The sequence below is a fragment of the Balaenoptera physalus genome (genome assembly GCF_965194825.1).
Source record: "Balaenoptera physalus genome assembly, chromosome: 15".
NCBI lineage: Eukaryota > Metazoa > Chordata > Mammalia > Artiodactyla > Balaenopteridae > Balaenoptera > Balaenoptera physalus.
In genome coordinates, this window is record NC_138894.1 from 14154696 (window position 1) to 14179168 (window position 24473).

The 24473-nt window shown below is 43.3% G+C and overlaps 1 protein-coding gene across 4 annotated transcripts in view; it reads left to right on the plus strand.

The window, feature by feature from the left end:
• TTL (tubulin tyrosine ligase) overlaps positions 1-24013 on the plus strand; it is a 39227-nt gene extending 15214 nt beyond the window's left edge. For 2 of the 4 annotated variants that reach the window (XM_082426864.1, XM_082426866.1), the window contains 4 exons: positions 5481-5616; positions 6630-6899; positions 14038-14181; positions 20562-24013. In XM_082426864.1, the coding sequence (XP_082282990.1) occupies positions 5481-5616; positions 6630-6899; positions 14038-14181; positions 20562-20676 (665 nt within the window). In that variant the 3' untranslated portion in view covers positions 20677-24013. Of the gene's footprint in view, positions 1-5480; positions 5617-6629; positions 6900-13290; positions 13364-14037; positions 14182-20561 lie in introns of those variants that run through there. The other 2 variants (XM_082426867.1, XM_082426865.1) reach the window with 2 other exon arrangements.
• The last annotated feature ends 460 nt before the right edge of the window (positions 24014-24473 follow it).

Below are 24473 nucleotides of genomic sequence, written 5' to 3' on the forward strand. Positions count from 1 at the left end.
CCACGTGCCTCAGCTAAGACCTGACGCAGCCAAATAAATAAATAAATATTAAAAAAAAAAAAAGTGTAGGTGGGAGGTCCTAGAACTAAAAAGTGAGTCCAACAAGGTCGCAGGATATGAGATCAACACACAAAAATCAATTGCATTTCTACCTCTGTCACCTATTTATGCCTTGCTCTCCACAATCTGGCCACATCACATCTTGTATGCTCCAACCTTATTTTCTTTATGCAATTTCCTTATGGACTATTTCTTATTGAAAATTAATATCTCTAATGCTAGTAGGTGGAAAAATAATGGGAAGAAAGTAAGGAGACAGGTACTTTTTTAAAATAAATTTATTTATTTATTATTTTTGGCTGCATTGGGTCTTTGTTGCTGCATGCGGGCTTTCTCTAGTTGTGGCAAGCGGGGGCTACTCTTCGTTGGGGTACGCTGGCTTCTCATTGTAGTGCCTTCTCCTGTTGCAGAGCACGGGCTCTAGGTGTGCGGGCTCAGCAATTGTGGCTCACGGGCTCTAGGGCACAGGCTCAGTAGTTGTGGTGCACGGGCTTAGTTGCTCCGTGGCATGTGGGATCTTCCCAGATCAGGGCTCGAACCCATGTCCCCTGCATTGGCAGGTGGATTCTTAACCACTGCGCCACCAGGGAAGCCCTATAACTTTTTTTTTTAATTGGAGTATAATTGCTTTACAGTGTTGTGTTAGTTTCTGCTGTACAATGAAGTGAATCGGCTATATGTATACATATATCCCCTCCTTCTTGGACTTCCCTCCTCCCCCCCACCCCATTCTACCCATCTAGGTCATCACAGAGCACCGAGCTGAGCTCCCTGTGCTATACAGCAGGTTGCCACTATCTATTTTACGCATGGTAGTGTGTATACGTCAACCCTAATCTCCCAATTCATTCCACCCTCCCATTCCCCTCTGGGTCCACATGTCCGTTCTCTACGTCTGCGTTTCTATTCCTGCCCTGCAAATAGGTTCATCTGTACCATTTTTCTAGATTCCACATATATGTGTTAATATACGATATTTGTTTTTCTCTTTCTGACTTCACTCTGTACGACAGACTCTGGGTCCATCCACATCTCTACAGATGACCCAATTTCATTTCCTTTTAAAAAGTATTATCATTAAAGAAAACCTAACATTAAAGGGAAATGGAAAAGTTACCTGTAGTCTTACCCATTTCCTAACATAATTATTTTTATTTTTTCATATTAGTTTCTTTTACATATGGGCAAAGACAGTTTCAATTACAGTGAACTCATCTCATATCTTTTTCATTTCATGCTAACAATGAACATGTGGATGCCAAAGTTAAAAATACAATGCCAGTTCCAGTCACCCCAAAGAAAATGAGATGCTTAGGTATAAACTTGCCAAAACACGTACAGGACCTATCTGCTCAAAATTACAAAACAACTATGAAAGAAGTCAAAGAGGACCTAAATAAACAAGTAGACATATCATGTTCATGGATTGCAAGAGTCAACATAGTAAAGATGTCACTTCACCCCAGATTGCTCTATAGGTTTGAGGTGATTGGTGTCAAGACCTCAGCAAGGTTCTTGTGTAAACATAAAGCTTCTACTAAAATTCATATGGAAAGGCACAGGCCCTAGAATAGCTTACACAATATTGAAGAAGAAAAGTGGGAGGAAACGCTGTCCCTGATCCCAAACTGTATTGTAGAGCTACAATAATCAGTACACTGTGGTATTGGTGGAGGGGATAGAAATATGAATCAGTGGGACAAAGATGTACCCACACATTAATGACCATCTGATTTTTGACAGAGGTGCAAAAGCAATTCAATAGAGGAAGGATAGACTTTTCAACAAATGGTGCTGGAGCAGGTGGATAGCCATAGACGGAAAAATGAACCTCAACATAAACCACACCCCTTATACAAAACCGAACTCAAAATGGATTGTGGGGGCTTCCCTGGTGGCGCAGTGGTTGAGAGTCTGCCTGCCGATGCAGGGGACACGGGTTCAAGCCCTGGTCTGGGAAGATCTCACATGCCGCGGAGCAACTAGGCCCATGAGCCACAATTACTGAGCCTGCGCGTCTGGAGCCTGTGCTCCGCAACAAGAGAGGCCGCGATGGTGAGAGGCCCGCGCACCGCAATGAAGAGTGGCCCCCACTTGCCACAACTAGAGAAAGCCCTCGCACAGAAACGAAGACCCAACACAGCCATAAATAAATAAATTAAATTAATTAATTAAAAATTTTTTTAAAAAATAATTTTAAAAAATGGATTGTGGGCTTAAATGTAAAATATAAAGTTATAATTTTTCAGAAAAAAATAAGAGATAAAGCTAGGCAAAGAATTCTTAAACTTGATACTGAAAGTACAATCCATAATAGTAAAAATTGATCAGTTGAACCTCATCAAAATGAAAAACTTTTGTTCTGTAAAGGACCCAGCCACAAGGATGAAAAGACAAGCTACAGACTGGGAGAAAATATTTCCAAGCCTTATATCTGACAAAGGACTCATATGTAGAATATACAAACAATATTCAAAACTCAACAGTTAAAAAAGGGGGTGGGGGAATCCAATTAGAAAACAGGCAAAAGACATGAAAACACATTCCATTGAAAAGGTTCTACAGATGAGAAATAAGCAAATGAAAAGATTTTCAATATTATTAACCATTAGGGAAATGCAGATTAAAACCACAATGAGCTATCACTGCACTCCCATTAAAATGGCTAAAATAGGAAACGGTAACAACAGCAAATGCTGGCAAGGGTCAGGAGAAACTAGATCACCCTTCCAGTGCTAGTGGGGATTTAAATTGGTAGAGCCACTCTGGAAAACAGTTTGGCAAGTTCTTATAAAACTAAACCTGAAATTATATGACCCAGCAACTCCACACGTGTGGGCATTTGTCCAGAGAAATGAAAACTTATATTCCCAAAAAACTTGTACATGATTGTTCACAGCAGCTTTATTTGTAATAGCCCAAACTGGGAACAACTCAACTGTCCTTCAACAGGTGAATGATTAAACAAACTGGGATGAATTGATCCCATAGAATACTACCCAGTAATAAAAGAGAATGAACCATTAATAAATACAACACCTTGGATGAATTTCCAGGGGAGTATCAGCGAAGAAAACAACTTCCAAGGATCACATATTATATAATTCTATTTATGTAACATTTTTGAAATGACAAAATTATAGAAATGGAAAACGGATTAGCGGCTACCAGGGGTCGGGGAGTGGGGTGTGGGGAGGTACTTGTGGCTTTGAAAGGGCAATATGAGGATTCTGTGCAATAATGGAACTGTTCAGAATTGGAGAAGATATTTGCAAATCATATATTATAAGGTACCTGTATCCAGAATGTATAAAGACCTCTTATAACTTAGTAATAAAGACAAATAACCCATTAAGAAATGAGCAAAGAATCTAAATAGACATTTCTCAAAACAAACAAATGACATAAATAGCCAATAAGCATGTGAAAACATCCTCAACATTACAAGTCATTAGAGAAATGCAAATCAAAACCATAATAACATACCACCTCCCTCACAGCCACTAGGATGGCTATAGTTAAGACAGAATACAACATGTGTTGGCAAGGATGTGAAGAAATGGAGCTCTTGCCCTTTGCTTATGGGAATGTAAAATGGTACAGCCATTACCAAACTATTTTGGAAAACAGTTTGGTAGTTCCTTAAAAAGTTAAACAGTTACCATATGACCAACAATTCCACTACTAAGTATATTTCCAAAAGAGTTGAAAACATACATCCACACGAAAACTGCAATGCACATCTTCATAGCAGCATTATTCATGAGCCAAAGATATATGTATATGTATAACTGAATAACTTTGCTGTACACCTGAAACTAACACAACATTGTAGGTCAACTATACTCTAATATAAAAATTTAAAAAAAAGAGCCAAACAACAGTGGAAACAACCCAGATGTCCATCAATTGATTGAACAAAATGTGGTAATTCCATACAATGGAATATTTAGTCATAGGAAGGTGGAATGGCATATTGACACATGCTATAGCATCTAGAATAGGCAAACCCATAGAGACAGGAAGTAGGTTAGTGGTCCTCAGGAGCTAGTGTGAGGAAGGAATGGGGAGTAACTGCTTGGTGGGTATGGGGTTTGGGGGGAGGTGAAGAAAATGTCCTAAAATTACATTGTAGTGATGGTTGCAAACCTCTTGAATATACCAAACACCATTGAATTTTACACTTTAAAAGGGTGAATTTTGTAGGATATAAAAAATATCTCAAAGCTGTTTAAAAAGATACTGCATCATTTATTTAATATTGATGGACACTTTATATTATAGTTGATTTACAATGTTGTGTTAGTTTCAGGTGTACAGCAAAGTGAATCAGTTATACATATACATATATCCACTCTTTTTAAAAAATTTTTATTGGAGTATAGTTGGTTTAAAATGCTGTGTTAAGGACTTCCTTGGTGGTCCAGTGGTTAAGACTCCGAGCTCCCAAGGCAGGGGGCCCGGGTTCGATCCCTGGTCAGGGAACTAAGCCCATGTGCCACAATGAAGACCCAGCGCAGTCAAAATAAATTGTAAAAAAAAAAAAGTAAAAAATAAATAAATAAAATGTGTTAGTTTCTGCTGTACAGCAAAATGAATCAGTTATGCATATACATATATCCACTCTTTTTTAGATTATTTTCCCATATAGGCCATTACAGAGTACTGAGTAGAGTTCCCTGTGCTATATAGTAGGTCCTTATTAGTTATCTATTTTATATATAGCAGTGTGTATATGTCAATCCCAATCTCCCAATTTATCCCTCCCCCTGCCCTTTCACCCCTGGTAACCATAAGATTGTTTTATACATCTGTGACTCTGTTTCTGTTTTGTAAATAAGTTCATTTGTACCATTTTTTTAGATTCCACATACAAGCGATATCACATGATATTTCTCTTTCTCTGACTTACTTCACTCAGTATGACAATCTCTAGGTTGATGGACACTTTGAATGTAACCAGTTTTTTCTAATACAACGCTGCAGGAATGTTCTTGTACATTTGTCTTTATGCCCTAACCTCCTGATGTTTCTACTAGATATAGTGTTTCCAGTCGGTTTATTGGTCATAAGCAGCATACAGCCTTTACTGTGGTAGCCAGTGACCAAAAGTAGAGCGGCCTTTATTTATGGTGCTTAGACCCTTCGAATATCCATAAGAATGAAATTTCATGGAGCCTGCCATGACAGTGTTTACAATCCTATATGGAGAGAGGGTTGGATAACCCTGGTGCTTTTGTGGGGAGAGGGGAGAGTGAGAGAGATGGAAGGAGGGAAAGGATGGAGAACGAAAAGCGAGTTGGCCAGTAACAGCCTCCTGTCGGTTTTTACCCGCTGTCAGAATTTCCTTTCTGGCTTTGCAGAGAGCTTTTCCTCTTGGGATGAACTGGACTGATTACGGTTTGCTTTTGCCCTGTTAGGTGAAGGCATCCTCATCTCCTCGGACGCTGTGGAGCTGCTGGATTTCATAGACAACCAAGGCCAGGTGCACGTGATCCAGAAATACCTTGAGCGCCCGCTGCTTCTGGAGCCAGGTCATCGCAAGTTTGACATCCGGTAATGCTTCCGTGTCTGGAGTTTTTGTTTTACAAATCTGGAAAAACTGCAGTGGTGTGTGATGAGGAGGGTGACGTGGACTATAGAGAAGTATTGGACTTCGTTTAATGTTCCCCGAGTTGAGTGCGGCTGAACAGAACCGAGCTTCTGTTTTTCTTTCACTCTTTGTCTTGTCTTTCTAGAAAATGTTATTGAGATGATGAATTTTCTTTTCTTTTTTTTTTTTTAAATATTCTCTTTAATGAAGATGACTTGTGGATCCAAAGAAAGGATATCAGTGTGTGGGGCTTGCTTTACGAAAGAAGCAGAGAGATATGCATAGAACACATAATACAGTCACAGCAGCTCATGGAATCCTGCCAAAGAGCATGTCCTCACTTGATTATCAGTGTCTCACTTTTTCAGGTTTTCATGAACACACCTCAGGGGCTTGGACTTTACCTTTCCGAGCAGAGGACCTGCAAGGAGAAGGAGGTTGCATGGTGCTTTCAAAAGCTGAAAGCCCTGCCCCAGCTTGCCCTGAGACTTACTGTCGTCTCCCCATCCAGGACTCTTTGTCACTTAGGTGCCTTCACATTGACTTGCTGCTTCTCGAACACCAGTGCTGTCAGATCAGCTTCAGCAGAAGGTCTTCTTAAGATTACTAAAAGAGCAAACATGGCAACTGGAGGTTTCATAGATTAACTGTAAAAAGCAAGCCACTCAGATCTCATCGAAATGCTGTATCTTTTGAATGGATCAAAGTCTCCGTGTCAGTTATGGTGAAATGTTTTCTTTGCCTCGTTATGGTGATAAGCCACTATCTTGGCTAGCTGTCATGGCTTGCCTTGTATATTTATTTTTTATTAATTTTTTTTGGAGTATAGTTGCTTTACGATGTTGTTACGGCTTGCCTCGTATAATTTTAGAACATACCTCCTTCCTCTGTTTCCTCCCAGAAAAATCAAGGTGTGGAGATGATATATATAATATGCAGAAACTTTGGGTAACTTGAATATTTTATTGACTTGCAGAAGCTGGGTCTTGGTGGATCATCAGTATAATATCTACCTCTATAGAGAGGGTGTACTTCGGACTGCTTCAGAACCGTATCATGTGGATAATTTCCAAGATAAAACTTGCCATTTGACTAATCACTGCATTCAAAAGGAGTACTCAAAGAACTATGGGAAGTATGAAGAAGGGAACGAAATGTTCTTTGAGGAGTTCAATCGGTACCTAACAAGTGCTTTGAACATCACCCTGGAAAGTAGTATCTTACTACAAATCAAACATATAATAAGGTAACTTATTCATATCTCTTTTGGTTAAATGTGTCTTAAAGGAGCTTTGGGAGTTTGTGCCTTTCAAGGAATTATTCCATTTACATTGTCTAAGAACAAAAATTATTTGTTATATCCCTTTATTATCCTTTTAATATCTATGGGATCTGTAATGCTGTCACTTTTTTAAATCCTTCTGTTGGTAATTACCTCATGTTGGTAATTTATATCTTCTGTCTTTCACTTGGACAGATTGGTTAGAGGCTTATCAATTTTATTCATCTCTTCTAAAAGTCAGCTTTTGGCTTTATAGATTTTCTTTGTTGTTTCTGTTTTCAGTGTCTTTGATTTATGTTCTTAATTATTTTCATCCTTCTGCTTTTGGGAGGTTTGATTTGCTTTTCTTTTTCTAGTTTCCTTAAAGTGCAAGGTTAGATCATTGATTGGAGAGATTTAGTTTTTTTAAAAATATAAGCATTTAAGGCCATCAATTTTCTTATAAGTACTCATTAGCTGCATCCCACAGATTTTGCTATGTCATGTTTTTGTTTTCATTTTATTTTTACTTTTATTTTTAAAAGTTTTTGTTTATATTTGGCTGCGTTGGGTCTTTGTTGCTGCACATGGGCTTTCTCTAGTTGCAGCGAGCGGGGGCTACTCTTCTTTGCGGTGTGCGGGCTTCTCATTGTGGTGGCACCTCTTGTTGTGGAGCATGGGCTCTAGGCGTGCGGGCTCAGTAGTTGGGGCACACGGGCTTAGTTGCTCTGCGGCATGTGGGATCTTCCCGGACCAGGGCTCGAACCTGTGTCCCCTGCATTGGCAGGTGGATTCTTAACCACCGCGCCACCAGGGAAGCCTGTTTTCATTTTATTAAAATATTTTCTAGTTTCCCTTGTGACTTCATCTTTGACTGGTGTTTAGAAATTTTTGCTTAATCGCCAAATATTTGGGGATTTTCCAGGAATTTTAATTTCATTATGGTCAAAGAAAATACTTTGTATGGTTTTACATCCTTAAAATTTGTTAAAGTTTGTTTCATGGCCCAGAATATGGTCCATCTTAATGAATGTTCCACATGCACTAAAAATAATGTTTATTCTGCTATAGCTGGGCAGCGTGTTCCATAAATGCGCTTTAGGCAAAGGTGGTTGGTAGTGTTGTTCAAGTCTTTCACATCCTCGATCATTTTCTGTTCTACTTGTTCTGTACATTATTGAAAGGTAAAATATTGAAGTCTCCAAGAATAATTATGGATTTATCTATGTCTCCTTTTAGTTTTTTTTTTTTTTTTAATAAATTTATTTATTTATTTTTTGGCTGCATTGGGTCTGCGTTGCTGCACGTGGCCTTTCTCTAGTTGCAGCGAGCGGGGGCTGCTCTTCATTGCGGTGCGCGGGCTTCTCATTGCGGTGGCTTCTCTTGTTGTGGAGCACAGGCTCTAGGTGCACGGGCTTCAGTAGTTGTGGCACGCAGGCTCAGTAGTTGTGGCACACGGGCTTAGTTGCTCCGCAGCATGTGGGATCTTCCTGGACCAGGGCTCGAACCTGTGTCCCCTTCATTGGCAGGTGGATTTTTAACCACTGCGCCACCAGGGAAGTCCCTCCTTTTAGTTTTATTAGGTTTTTGCTTTGTACATTTTGAAGATCTGTTGTCAGGTGCATATACATTTAGAATTGTTATCTCTTTGAGGGGAATTGACCTCTTTATCATTATGTAGTTTCTGTCTTTTTCTCTGGTAATATTTCTTATTTTGAAGTATATTTTCTCTGATATTAATATAGCCACTCCAGCTTTCTTTTGATTAATGGTATGTCTCTTTCCATCCCTTAACCCTTCTTCTCTATTCTATTCTATATTTAAAATGGGCTTTTGGTAGACATCGTATCATTGGATTTTGTTTTCTTTTGCTTTTAATCCAATATATAATCTCTGGTTTTTTATTTTTTGAATTTTTGTATTTTATTTTATTTATTTTTTTATACAGCAGGTTCTTATTAGTCATCAGTTTTATACACATCAGTGTATACATGTCAATCCCAATTGCCCAATTCATCATCATCTCTGTTTTTTAATTGTTATGTTTATACCATTTACATTTAAAGTAGTTACTGACTTTATGGGATTTACGTCTACCATTTTATTATTCCTTGTCTGTTTGTCCCTTCTTTTTTGTTTGTTTGTTTTTCATTTCCCTGTTTCCTGCCTTCTTTTGAATTATTTGAACTTTTTTAGAGTTCCATTTTAATTTTTCCATTGAGTATTTGGCTATATCTCTTTGTATTTTTGTTTGTTTGTTTGTTTTAGTGGTTACTCCAGGGTTTATTATATACATACTTAATATATGATAGATGGTCAGGTTGGATTAAAAAAAAAAAAAAGACCAAACTGTATGCTCTCTACAAGAAACCCACTTTAAATATAAAGGGAGAAAAATATTCTTTTACATTTACCCAGATATTTGCAATTTCCTTTGCTCTTCCTTCAGTCCTAAAGTTCCAAGTTTCATTTCCCTTCAGACTTCAGCATTTCTTTTAGAGCATTTCTGCTGATGATAAGTCCTCTTAATTTTCTATCATCTGAGAATGTCTTTATTTTACCTTATTCCTGAAGGATTTTTTTCACTGGAGTTATACAAATGTAATGTCAAGCAAAAAATTACAAATTGGTCCTGTTCATATAAATTGAAAAACAAGCAAAACTAAGTAATACATTATTTGGAGGAATGTACATATGTGGTAAAAATCTAGAGAGAAACAAAGTAATGATAAACACAAAATTCAAAATAGTGGTTAACTCTGGAGGGGAAGCAGGAGGGACCCAAGGAGGGGGTTTAAAGGTATTGAATTGTAAGTATATGGGTAGTCATTAGTGCTACATATATTTTAAAGTCACAAGTCATTATTTTTATTATTTGTATAGTTAATATCCTGTTAGATTTCCCCATACATTTTAACCCTTTATGTTGCTTCTCTTTTTTTCTTGCATTTCCTTGCTTTTGTCTAGAATCATTTTCCTTATTCTTACAAAACTAATTTTTAGTGCTTTTAAAGTAAGGTCTGCTGGTGATGAATTATCTCAGTTTTTATTTATTTGATAATATATTTATCATTTTTTAAAGACATTTGCTCTGAAAACAAAGATCAGCAATTAACTTACTTAGCACTTTGAAGGTGTCATACCATTATCTTGTGGCTTCCATTGTTTGTTAGGTCAGCTGAAATCTTAGTATTGCTCTTAATGTATCTTTTCTTTGTGTTTAAGATTCTTTCTTGTTGATTTTATAAATTCTACTATAAGATGGGTATAGTTTTTCTGGTACTTACTCCTGCACAGTTTTCATGGTGCTTCTTGAATCTGTGGCTTGATATCTTTGATCAGTTTTGGAATATTCATGCCATTATCTTTTCAGTTATGGCTTTAGTCCTGGGCCTTCTTTCCTTACGAGTCTCTAATTACATGGATATTAATCCTTTTCACTGTCTCACGTTTCTCCTATGGATTTTGTATGTTATTTTTATCTCTTATTTCAGCTATTAAAACCTGTTTTTAATAGCTTTTAAAAAGTTAAAAGCTGTTAAACACATCTGAGTTCTTGATTTTAGTTATTGTGCATTTTCATTCTAGAATTTCCATTTGACTCTTTTTTTTTTAGATTACAATTCTCTGTGAAATTCTCCTACTTATGGTTTATATTTTCTTGAACATATTAATGGCAATTCTTTAACGTCCTTGTCTGATAACTCCAAATCCTGGATTACCTATAGCAGAGGTCAGCAAACTATACCCTGCGGGCCAGATGTGACCCACAGCCTGTTTTTGTTTAGCTCATGAACTAAAAATGGTTTTTACATTTTTTAACAGTTGTGAAAAAATAGAAGAATTTGCAACAGAGACTGTATATAGCCTGCAAAACCTAAAATAATTCTATCTGGCCGTTTGTAGAAAAATTCTGCCAACCCCTGACTTACAAGTCTGTTTCTGTTGTCTGTTTTTCCCTCTTGGTCCTGTTTCTTAATATGCCTGGAAATAATTTTGTAATGTTATTATTCATTTATTACAGCATATTAAATCTAGTAAATATTTTTAAATTAAATTAAATTAAATTTTATTTTTTTAATTGAAGTATAGTTGATTTACAATGTTGTGTTAGTTTCAGGTATATAACAATAGTAAAGATTTTTTTTTTGAGGTATCACATGCAAACAGTAAAGTTCACAAATCTTAAATGCATAGCATAATGAATTTTTAATTATGCATACAGTCACCTAATCATAATGTAAATCAGTATATAAAACATTTACAGCATCCCAAAAGACACCCTTGAGCTCCCTCAGATATATACTCCCTGACAAAGATAGCCACTCTTCTGACTTTTAATGCCATAGATTCCTTTTGCTTGTTCTTAAACTTTATGTAAATGGAACTATACTATATTTCTTGTTTTGTGTTCAGCTTTTTTCAATATCGTTTCTATGTCGTATTCCATTGTGTGAATGTTCCGCGGTTTATCCCTTCTGGAGTTGATGGACCTCTGGGCTTTTCTCTTATATTTTAGACCTGTAATCTATCTGAATTGTTATATGTCAAGTGTCATGTTTTTCCACAAGTATATCCTATTGACCCCAGGTCACTAGTACATATGACTGTCCTTTCCCCACTGCGTTTTGGTGTGCCTTTGTTATAAATCAGGTGGCCGTTTATGTGAGAGTCTCTTCCTGGGATCTCTATTCTGTTCCGTGGTCTGTTTATCTGCCCTGTCGTTACCACCCTGTCATGATGACTGAGCCTTTTTCCTTAATGTATTCTTACACGGAGTCTAGCAGAATAATTGTGGGGCTCAGAGTTCCATTTCTTCAGGGATTACATGTGGTTAGAATTCTGACACCAGATAAGTCAAGTATACTGAAGAAAGAATTCATATTTTAGGCAAAAGATTTATTTGATATTTGCTATACCCCCTCCTCCTCATTGTTCTGTGCACTTCGGAGAGTGTTGCTACTTTGGTGCTATTAACGCACCTCACGGCTCTCATGTTCTTTTTTTCCCCAGCTAGCTTCCCCCAAACTTCCCACTCCAGCTGAAAAAAAAAGATGTACTATATAAAGTCTCTGATGATGAAAAAAAATTCTTTAAAGTGAATTATTAACTTGAACTCCCAACAGATAAAAAAATATTTCGTTTTGATTTGGTTCTGGCTTTCAGTTTTTCCTATAAGTGTTGGAGTGTAATGTTTCTTTCAATTTTTATCCTTCAGTATTGTTGGGGTTTTTTTTTTATCATGAGCACCTATTAAATTAAAATTTTTTTCTTAATTATATTTTAAAGGGCATTTTAATAAAAACAAAAGATAAGGGTATTCTCTCGTAGAATAGAGATGAAATATAGAAAAAAAATGTGATATGTGGCTTGCAGGTTAGAGATGAATGGGAGAAGAAATTTTTATTCCAATTGGTTCTTAAGTGACTAACTGTCCAAAGTGATTTTTAAAGGTTTAAACACATCTATAGAAAATTTTTCCTCTTTGAGAAAAAAGGAAGGAAACTGATGCTTGGGGTGGAGGGAGGTTGAGGGGAGCAAGACCCTGGTGCCAAGTTCACAGAAGCCTCAGTTCTTCTTTTAAAGTCGTAAGCCAAAAGCTACTTATGGGGCTTCCCTGGTGGCACAGTGGTTGAGAATCTGCCTGCCAATGCAGGGGACACGGGTTCAAGCCCTGGTCTGGGAAGATCCCACATGCCGCAGAGCAGCTGGGCCCGTGAGCCACAACTACTGAGCCTGCGCGTCTGTAGCCTGTGCTCCGCAACAAGAGAGGCCACGATAGTGAGAGAGCCGCGCACCGCGATGAAGAATGGCCCCCGCTCGCCGCAACTAGAGAAAGCCCTCGCACAGAAACGAAGACCCAACACAGCCAAAAATTAATTAATTAATTAATTTAAAAAAAAAAGCTACTTATAAGGACACATCTTTTTTTTTTTCTTTTTGGCCACACGGCACGTGGGATCTTAGTTCCCCGACCAGGGATCAAACCCGTGCCCTCTGCATTGGAAGTGCGGAGTCTTAACCACTGGACCGCCAGCGAAGTCCCCTTCTATTTCTTCTTCCTCTTCTTCTTTTTTATTTTATTTTGTTTTTTTTAGGACACACCTTTTTCCTTCTAAATATACAGCTGTGTAGAAGGACAGCTATCTCTGGTAATCTTAGAGTCATCATAACATACATTGCATTTACTAAGGTAAATATTTTGCCCCAACATCTAGTTGAGGGAAAAATCAGTGAAGAGCTTCATAAAACAGAAATGGCGTAGGTTTTTTCTGGGATGGTTGTACTAGATAACAGTTCTTTATTATTCATAAACAATAGATTCATGATTATCATAATTAATGGTAAATTCATAAAATATGCTTACATTTATTAGATGCTTCCTAGCTACCAGAAGTCATGCCAAGTTCCTTATGTAATTATGTCATTGAACCATCTCAGCACTGGGAGTAAGTATTATTTTTACCCCAACTTTACAGACAGTGAAGTCAACACTTGGCTTAAAGAGGTTAAAAAATTTGTCCGAGCTTCTGGCTTCAGCAGCCTGACCTCAGGCATCATGTACTTTTTCATTATGTCTCTGAGATTCACTTTCAACTTTTCTGTGTCACTAAAATCCTCCAGTTTTTGCAAACAGTCGTTGATCATAATAATAATCCTATTCTGTATTTCGATATCTTGTTTCTTATATAAAGCTTTAAAAGCAACTATTTGGCACTTCAACTGGAGCTAGTGAAAGAAATGAATGAAGTCAGCATTCTTTTTGCAAATTCTGCTCATCACTAAATGGTGGTCCATTTTTTTAATATAGCAAAAATACGTAGAAATGTTTTGCTTATTATAAACAAATGTTGGAGGAGTCCACATTTGTAGGGACCACGGTGACTCAGCACTTGCTGGGAAAGCAGCCACTACTTGTAAAGAACAAGAGTGATGGCAGAGTTTTCTAACAAATAAGTCACATCATCTTGAATAATCTATTGGTAATACATTTAAAAAAGAGAATTAAGCCAAAGCCTAATTTTCATCAGCACATTTGACGTAAAATCATCCAAGCAGCTCTCCCAATGGTCCTTCTCCCTGGACCACCCCATCCTCAGTGAGCTCCCCCTCTGCCCTGCAGGAGCTGCCTCATGAGCGTGGAGCCCGCCATCAGCACCCGACACCTCCCTTACCAGAGCTTCCAGCTCTTCGGCTTCGACTTCATGGTGGATGAGGAGCTGAAGGTCTGGCTCATTGAGGTCAACGGCGCCCCTGCTTGTGCTCAGTAAGCCTGAACACCACTGGGTTTTTGTCTGTTTGTTTGTTTTTAATCTAAAATGAGATTTACTGCATTTCATGCAGTTTGAAGTCCATGCAGCAAAGGAGACTAGCACAATTTTTAATGCATTTAAAAATAAAATAAAATTTAAAATGGGGGGTGGGAGGCAAATACACAAAGTCCTAGTCTCCTTGAGTCCCTGGGAGAGAAGGGTTTGGGTTAAAACACGTGGGAAGTTAGTTCTGCAGGGGGAGTAGTCTGTCTTGGCAAGGTGGTGAGCTCCTGTTACCTGGGACAGGTAACCACTGACCCTTTGAGTGCCGTCAAGGAGGCTGTACCAGCGACGGGAGGGCTTTGGGGGGACCCCGGCCAGCAGGGGGCTTTGCTGAGTCACTTCTTATCCCTTTTCCTCCCTGTATGTGTTGAGCACTTAGCACCTGTGGGTGGTGGATGCCGTGAGAGTTCTAAACAAAGCTAGTAATACCAGCAGAGACCCTCTCCTGTGACAAGGTGATGAGTCAGCCGCGTCCTGTGAGTCAGGGAGAAAGTGATGACCAAGGAGTTCAGAGGCTCCCTGGGCAGCAAGTGGTCTGAGAAGGTACCATGGACATGGTGGAGCTGAGGCTGGGGTGTAAGAGGAGAGTGTCATGTGTGCTAAGGGGGAGGGAGCCCAGAATCCAGTGGGACCTTGCTCTGGGCCAGGCTCTAGGGGAGACGCACTGATGAACAGACCGTGCCCTCGGGGAACTTCTGTTCCTCCTGGGAGGAGCCTGGCTGCAGCGTGGCCTGAGTGTCGGGGGTAAGGAAAGGGGAGGGTGAAAAGGTGAGTTGGGGCCCCACTGGGAGGCCTTGCGTGTAAGGGAGTCATTTGGGCTTCGTCCTCAAAGGCTGTTGGTTCTTCTGAGGATCCACATTCATTAGTGTCAAGACCCTTTCACGGCTCCCCACGTCCACGTCTTGGAGAAATTGAGGTGATCTTCCGACGGCGTAGGCAAAAGGCCTGCACCTCCAAGGGGCAGTGTTAACACGTAAGCAGTTCTGTCATTTGCCTCCTGCTTCGTGGCTGCGACCTGGCAGGTGGGATTCCGTCTCATTCATCCGTGCCTGCAGCTAACGGATACTTGTCAGATACCCCTAACCCGCCAGGCCCCGGACTGGGCTCTGGGTCACCGTCGTGAGCAGAGAGACCCAGGCCCCGCCCTTAGTGGAGGGAGACTGGCCGAGACAAAGGACGAGACAAATACAGATTACAAACTGGGACACACCCTTTCATAGGGTAAAAGATGTTAGAAGGTAACATAATTGAGCAAAAAGTCCCCTTGGGAGGTGATGTTTGGAACCGAGATCTGAAGGAGAAAGGAAAGTTAAGGAGACTGGGGTGGAGGAGAGCAGAAAGTTTCACATCCTCCCTTCCCCAAGTCCACAGGGGTGTCCGTCCTCTCCTGTCCGTCCTGTCGGAGGTTTGTCCCTTCCTTGTGCTCTGGACCCGATCCGCTCCCTCCAGGCAGGAGGAGGGATGAGGATGCCTTCCTCATCTGCTTTCTCCCTCTTTGCTGCATCGTTCCCACCAGCATGTGGTGCTCAGCAGATTTCCCCAGCAATTGAGAAAAGCCCTCCTCTGATGCCCCGTCCTGCTCCCGTGACCACCCCCTCCCCGTTCCCTTCACAGCCACACTTCTGGAGAAGCCACATGTGCACACGCTGTCTCCTTGTCCTCCATCCGCATCCACGCTCTGGTCCACTCCAGGCTGGCTTCCATCCCAGCCGCTGCACAGAAACTGTTCTTTCCAGGTCCCCAGCCAAGTCCTTATTGCACTCCAGGATTTTAAAACCAGCAAATGACGTTGCAGCCCGGAGTTCCCGGCCAGTATCTGCACCTGTCTTCCCCGTGTCCTGCAAGGATGTGTGTGGATGTCCAGTAGGCGCCCCCCCCACCCCGCCCCGAGTCGCCCATCTCACTTAATGTCCAGCCCCCCTCTTTCCAGGTGCTGAGCCCGAGACCCTGCCCCCGCCTTTCCATTACCCTCAGGTTCTGTCCTGGTCAGTTCTGCTTCCAGCCTCGCCAGCCCTCTGCGCCCCCCCGCCCCCTGCCCTTGCTCTCCCAAACACCGTCCTCCACCTTCGCTTTTGCAGAGAGCCTGCTGACTGGGTCCCCGCTCGTGCTCTTGCCCCACTGGAGTCCGTTCTCCCCTGAGCAGCCAGATAAACGGAAACCAGGCCCTGCTGTTCTCTAGCCTTCCCCCTGCGCCTGGGACCGAAACCTGCCTCCCCTCCGCCTGCACGCTACTGCCCCCCGCCTGCCTCTCCAGCCTCACCCAGAGCGTCATTTCCCTGATGACGCTTACCTGCTGTGGGGCCTTTGGCTTGCTCTTACCCTCCCCCCCGACCCAGTCTTACCAGGGCTGCTCCTACTCTGTCAAAACGGCATCTCCAGGAAGCCTTCCCTGAATAATCCCATCTTTTTTAAAAAATTTATTTTATTGAAGTATAGTTGATTTACAATGTTATGTTAATTTCTGCTGTGCAGCAAAGTGATTCAGTTATACATATATAGACATTCTTTTTCATATGGTTTCATTCTTTTCCATTATGGTTTATCCCAGGATATTGAATATAGCTCCCTGTGCTCTACAGTAGGACCTTGTTGTTTATGCATTCTATATATAATAGTTTGCATCTGCTAACCCCAAACTCCCAATCCATCCCTCCCTCCCCCCCTCCTCTTGGCAACCACAAGTCTTGAACAATCCTATCTTTGATTTTCTCCAGCCAGAGCCTTTGTAGTTTACTTCATTACACTAATTGCCGTCAAATCAACCCACTTGTGTTTTCTTTACAGAATGTATGCACCGTGAGGGCAGTAGCCTTGTTTTTCTTGTTCTCCTTGGAGTCCCAGCACCTAGCACCGTGCCTGGCACATCCTAGTCTGCAAATAGTAGTTGGATGGACATAGTGTGTGTTCCTGGTTAACACTCTTACTCACCTGACTCAGTACTTGCTTAGGTTTTGTTTACATAGAGACATCTTTCTATCGTCCTAACACTCCCTAATGACATTGGTGCTTCAATGCATAGAGTTTATTTATCAGTAGGCCCAAACTTACACATCAGCCAGGATGGGGTTTCAGGGAGCAGGGAGGTTCTGTTTGCTTACTGTGAAGAGCTTTGGGAATGTTTAAATGGCAGCTTTAAGTGTTTAAAGACAAGGATGCCATCATGTCTTGATGGTGAATCAAGGACCAGAATCTAAAATGCAGTCAGGCATTCAAGGATACAAGGTAAGAAAGTAATAAAATAATCCCACTGTCTTGCGGGCGAAAGTGATTCTGTTTCAGTTTATTCCTGAAGCTTATGAGATGTTCACTAAGCATTTTTTCTCCAGGGTAGCTCTTTGATTCCAAGCATAAATTATCCTAGGTCAAGATACAGGTAATCTGGTGCAGGTCCTCATAACTGAACACTTTCCGTAGAGGTTGGACCCTTTATTTACCATTGGTCTTAAGGGCTTTGGCTCAAGGGTGGACCTCCGTCTCTGGACTGGAAAAGGTGAATCTGCCTCTTTTGTTCCGCGTAAGGATTGAAGGCTAGGGAGGGCAGAGAAACAGCAACTTCTTAGTTCATTTGGAGTGTCGAGTAATGGCTTTGACCTCTTTCCCCAACAGTAGCACCCACCCACCTGGTGGAAACTCACCTGCTTTCTGAGGTGCTTTGCAGGATCAGGTCATGCTGGAGCCCAACAGAGGCCTCTGGTGATAAACCCCTGGGCATCAGGGTTCACTGTCCTCTCTGGGCTCCATCTCACCAGCTCCCACACAGCCACTCACTGCCTGTTGGATTCCCTTGGTTCAGGGTCCTGATGCGAGCAGTGGGGTCCAGGGAAAGAGCGGGGATTTTAGGAACATGTAAAAATGAGTGTCCTCAAGGAGTCGACTGGAGGAGGGAGACAGACACTGCCCAGTTAATTATTATATGAATCATACTGTGTTACAGTTGCTGTAATAGAAAAGAAACAGATTCCATCTTTTTTTTTTTTTTTTTTGGCCGAGCCTCATGGTTTGTGGGATCTTAGTTCCCCGACCAGGGATTGAACCCAGGCCCTCGGCAGTGAAAGCGTGGAGTCCCAACCACTGGACCACTGGGAAAGGCCCTCAGATTCTATCTTTTAGGTGCATGATTTTGAGTGGGGAGTGTTCTTGGGTCCTTGCTTCCTAAAGGATGAACGGGGGGAGAGGGTCGATGGAGACGATGACATGATGGCGTAGTCAAAGGAAAGTCTTTTTTTTTTTTAATAAATAAATAAATATATTTATTTATTTATTTTTGGCTGTGTTGGGTCTTCGTTGCAGTGCGCGGGCTTCTCACTGCAGTGGCTTCTCTTGTTGCGGAGCACGGGCTCTAGGTGCATGGGCTTCAGTAGTTGTGGCACACGGGCTCAGTAGTTGTGGCTTGCGGGCTCTAGAGCGCAGGCTCAGTAGTTGTGGCACATGGGCTTAGTTGCTCCGTGGCATGTGGGATCCTCCTGGACCAGGGCTCGAACCCGTGTCCCCTGCATTGGCAGGCGGATTCTTAACCACTGCGCCACCAGGGAAGTCCCGGAAAGTCTTTATTCAGGAACCACAGTTTCCATTGCTGTGTACATGTTAAAATAGGACTTACTCATCTTGCTGTATGAAAACGAGCAGGATGTTCAAAGGCCCACTCTGTATGTCAGGTACCTCCTACACCAGAAATACCGAATATATGAGTTGACCAGGTTGAAGCTGCGTCCTCCCCTCCCCCCAGCATCCCCTTTGGGAAATGCCTTCCCGAGGTGGCTAATGACAAGCATCACGAAACACCAAACATGGTGTATTTGTATTTTGACGGTTGTGGCTCTTGGTGACTTGCCGAGTCCCCAGTTTAGTAGCCGCTATCACTCCCTTGCAGGCCTCCTGGTCACTATCCCTTCAGAAGTGGGAGGCTGAGTGGTGTGGCTACACCAAACTGTTGAAAATGGGACTTGATTCATAGACAGAAGGGGCAGAGGCTGGGGGACTGGGGAGAGGGGAGAGAGGGAAGAACAGACATCCAGCAGGAAAGATGAAGGTAAGCTGGCAGTTAGGACTTCCTCAGACAGACAATGGAAGCATGGCTTTGCATGAGCTTTCTTCCCAGAGGGCCTTACAAGAGGTTAGAACATACAAGTTCCAGCTTCAAGGGCAGTAGAAGGGGATGGGGGGTGGGAGAAAGTTTCTGTGATGGGGAGGATGATAGCAGAGATTTGCCATTGCATCAGGAGGGATGGGAATTCGGTTGTGAAGATTTCCTACCTGATGGAGATTGGGACATAGCATCTTCTGGAAATCAGGGCAGTAAAGACCTCTGTTCCTCCAGGTCGAGCTGGCCTGGGCTCCTACCCTTGGCTCCAGCCACCTGGATTCCAAGTGTGTCTTGAGTGAGTTGGGAAGGCACATCAGGTCTAGAGCATCATCCCAAATGTGGGTTTTCTCTTTGGACCATATGTCTCTGGTTTTTCCCTGTGTTAGAGACAGTCCTGAGAGAGCTGGCTCTGGGGCCTCATGTGCTGCCATGTGAAACGGGCGAAAATCCTATAGGCAATAAGTGAGTGGGGAGCTAGAGGGCCTCATCGCTCCTCTGAAGAGACTGGATGGGAGGTTTTCCTCCTTAGCTTTTCTGCTATGGTGGTTCCATTGCCTCTGGCTGAAGTCAGACCCCTGCACGTGGCATCAGAACCCTGCATGGCCTGGCCCCTGCCTTGTCCCTAGCCTCGCACTGCGATGGTCCAGTCCCCCAGATGCCCTGAGTTCTCTCTCCTCAGTGGGTACCTCTCCTTCCATTTGCACTGCCCCTCTTCTCTCCTGCCCAAGTCTCTCTTTCTCCCTCCCCTCCTTTCTCTCCGCATCTCTCGCTCGTTCTTTCTGTCTGGCTCCCCCTGCTTCATCCTGTTTCCTATCCCATCATCCATTCTCTGTCCGACGTGATTCCCTCTGCGGGTCTCGGCTGAGCTGTCACTGCGGGGAGTCTTTCCTGAAGGCCTGTCAGCCACACTGCGTGGGCGCTTTCCCTGGGGAGAGCCTGCGCCTCCAGGTGTCCCCCGCCCAGACAGGCAAGACGGCCCCGTTCTCTTTGGAATTGCCTGTCTTCCCTGCAGTTCAAGTCAGAGCAGGCGTCGTCTTGTCTGTTCACCTGCAAGACCTTCCAGAAATATCTGTTGAGTGGCTGCTTTCTCTTCCTGCAGTACCTCCTGCAGGATTTGTATGGTCAGCAGACACCAGTCTTAGAAACGTGAGGTGGAATTTCTAGGGCAGATCCTGGTGAAAAAAGCGTTGACTTTTCGCTTGCGCTTTGATGAGCGTCCTCAGTAATAGCTCTCTGAACCCGTTTCAGGAAGCTCTATGCCGAGCTGTGCCAGGGCATTGTGGACATAGCCATCGCCAGCCTCTTCCCGCCCCCCGACTCGGAGCAGCAGCCGTCCCAGCCGGCCGCCTTCATCAAGCTGTGACCGAGGGAGGTGCTCGAAGCTGCCTCGGAGGAAGCACGAGGGGGCCCTGCCCCGGGGGAAGGAGAAGTGTCCGAATTGCTCGTCATCACGCCAAACAGGAGGAAGAGAGACAACCCGCAGAGACGTGCTGGAAGAAGAAAAGGCAGCTTCCCCGAGGAGTGGTTGGTTGCCCAGGGGTTCCCAGGTGGAGCTCTTGGCACTGCTACTGAGATTCGAAAACTGCAGCAAATTTCGCCAATGGGAGAGCAGAATATTCTTCTGAGGGGCAAAAACAGGGATGTGGTTATTTTACGCTCTCATCCTTTGAAAAATCTGATTTATATCCTAAGGTAGTGCTGTGAGCAGCGCCTCTCCTGCCCGGGGTGGCAGCCGTTGGATCTGGTTGGGGTCTGTCCACCTGCTGCATTAGTGCCTTAGCTCTGTGCCCAGCTACAGCCTCCTGTCTGGGGCAGGGGCGGGATGTGAGAGCACTTGGGAGGTTGTCAATGTGTCCCCCGCTAGTCCCACAGGCATCTGGACAAGCGCGCACCGACTGTCCTGGGCGCTGGGCTCTGCGGACGCTGCCTCGCCATCAGGGGGCTTGCTCGTCCTGGTCCTGATGGCATCTGGCTGGTCACTGGCCAGGGTTGGCGTGGGCTGGGCACCGAACAGCAAACGCTGCTCTCAGTCTGCTCTCTGCATGTTTTAGAAACCAAGCAGCAAGTTTGCTGCAAACCCGTAAGCATCCAATAAGCATGAGAGAGGAAAAAACACAATGTCCTGCTTTACTTAATAGTTGCGTGGGCGGGGAGTCTTTGAAATATGATTCTCAGTTCTCTTTGTTTTAACCAGAATTCTACATGCCCTTTGGCCAAGTTCCCTTTCGTTCGGTTTTTTTGGGGATTTAACTTTTGTAAAAACCCTTCCAGGGGTCAGGAGAGGGTAGAATTCCCCTCCCCTCCACCCCAGGGGGCTCCTCCCCATTTTGTTTTTCTTGCTCTTCTAGCACCTTCTGTGGGAGCTGGACAGGCAGGTTTTGTTCCAGGGAAGATTCTCCGTCTGCTGCGCCTCTCGACATCACGGAGAGGCTCTGAATCAGTGTGCGTCTCGCCTGAGTGGGAGAGTCTCTTAAAATGGGGAAGATGCGGTTTCAGAGCCGCACTCAGCATCTCTTAAGTCAGCAGAGGTTAACGGTGTCCCGTTAGATGTAGTTTCTACTCACGGGATCGACGAATTTTCTGCAGACTTCCCAGGAGGCCATGTCACTAGCGAGAGGAAGCCCCATATGCCATCTGTGTCCAGTGTAAGATGAGTGAACGGTGCGCTGGGAATCACAGCAGACCCACTGAACAGGCTCCCTCCTCCCCAGGACGCGGCGGGGTCTTCCCTCTGGCACGTGTGTGCTCCGGTATTCGTCACTACTTGGCACGAGAAAACAGTTCTGCAGCCAGGGGAGACGACTTTTTTTACATAGAGAAGAAAAAGCAACACCTCAAACATGATGAGATGTGGGAGCTTACAGTGAAAAAAGGAATCAGGATGGAAATGATTCAGTGGATGCAGCAGTGCGTGTGGGATGTGAAAGTGTTATGTCCGGGCTGAAGTGGAGGAAGGGCCAGCTGGCTCGGCCCTCCCGGGTGTTTGGAATTACAAAATAAACGTGCGGGCGGTTACCCAGAATATATAGATAATGAAGTTTCCATCCAGAGCAAAATAAGACAGTGTTAAGGGAACTGTGAAGGCCCAGCACAGCTGATGGGTTAGTGCTGGGGGCTTCTGAGCAGATCGTGGTGAGGTGCACACCTACATAGAAGGTGTAGGGTGATGGGGAAAGCCTGGAGGTGTTTGTAGTGCTATCACATGCGAACGCAGATTTGTAATGATCTTTTGGACCTGAATTGCAGGGACATTCGAGAATTTTCTCTTACGGTGTCTCTTACGGTGACAGAGCTAAGAATCCAGGTGTAGGAAGTCTGTGGATCTTGATGGATTTTCTAAGAAACCTGAATCAATAGCAATATATGTGAGGGAAGGAAGGCTTTAAAAAGAAAATTCTGCTTCATTCCTCGCATGGTTTCAAATAAGTATCTATTTTATGCATTTATTTCTGATCAGGTGGAATGGTTGACTCAGAACTGTTCCGTATCCTTCCATGATATCCGTGACACAGGTGGTCGTGCCTCGCCCCCAGTCAGTCTTCATACCTGTAGTCTGTGTTCGTGTCTCCAGTTGCTGGGGAAGGAGGTGGTGTTTTTTGGAGGTGTCGATTCTGATCTGGACTCTGTCGTTGGCTGCACAGCATCAGAGGAGCCCGTGAACCTCTCTGTGCCTTAGTTTCTTATCTCACGGAAGAGCTCGTTGCCTGACCCAGCGACTACCTCAAGGGCATTTAGTGAGGACACATGAGATTAGGAAGGCTGGAGAACCTCTAGTACCAAGGTTCTCAATGCTGGCTATTTGCTGGAATCACTTGGGAAGCTTTTAAAGAATGTTGGTGTCCACACCTTCCCCCTCCCACACCCCTGACCCATTAAGTCAGAACCTCAGGCATCAGCATGCTTTGAGATGCCTTGAACCACTGCTTGAGAAGGAAGGACAAACACATTATTACCTTGGAAGAATCAGATAAGGTTTAGGGCTTTTTAAAAAATTCGTTTCAGAAGGCTAGGCATTCCTTTAAGAATGACCGGATGCTGACGTGATACAGCGAGTGCCAGTCCAAGCAGGTTTTTCTTTGCTCCCCGTCACAGCCTTTGGAAACTCAGCTGTGCTTTCATCTACTTAAACAGTTTGTGAAGCCTTGTCAGCAAATATAAACAGACATGAATTTATAAATCTGCTAAATATGTGTTAAGATTATAAATGAATTATTGAGAGAAAAATCCCCTCCCCTCCCTCTGGACTCCCGTGGTAACTATAAACTCCACTTCCCCAGGACGTGGAAGTGCCTCAGTGTCTGTCTGATGCAGTGGAGCAGGTGCTGGTGAACTTACCAGCTGACGTGATGTTTCACGAGTGCCTCAGGGTGATCATCCCAGACTTGGGACATCTGGTAGTGCTGGAAATGGATGGGATCCGCAGGACCCGCAAGCAGCAGGGATGCTACAGAAGGTGTTGCCATTAAGAATTGAAGTCGTGTCAAGCAGGGGTGCATCCAGCCCTGCTGTGGGTGGTGGGGACTCTGCCAGAGAAGACTAGATGCCAGAGTGGGTCCCCACAGCACATGGGTGCCATGGAGAAAACTATCCTTGATCCTGGACACAGAATCTGTACCTAAGAGGAAATGACTTCTGAAACGAGGCGATTTTATGAATGTTTAAAATGCCTGGAGCATTAAAGGAATCATATTTCAAGCGTTTCTTTGCCCTTTGGTTCTGTCATCTTATTGTGAGTGTTGACTGTCCTAGGATATCACTGGTTATTTGAATGCATGATTCTGTTACCCAGAGGTAGGCATACTTTTTCTATAAAGGACCAGGTAGTAAATATTCTAGGCTTTGCAAGCCAAACTGGTTCTCCTTTGCATATTCTTCTTTTTTTCCCCCCGACTCTTAAAAAATATTAAAACAAAGCCAAAAAAACTTAGCACACAGGCCATATGAAAACAAGCACGTATGTGGCCATCGTTTGCTGACCCCAGAATGCTACTCAATACGTAAGCCAACAGATTGTCCTTTGAAACTGTGATGAGCTGCTCCAGGGTGAAGCATTGAAACAATTTCAGCTGCCAAAATCCAGTCCATCATGTCTCACATGTCATGTGTATTGTCTGAATCATGCTGCAGATTGTGAGGTGAGACCCCTGGTTGTGAAGGAGT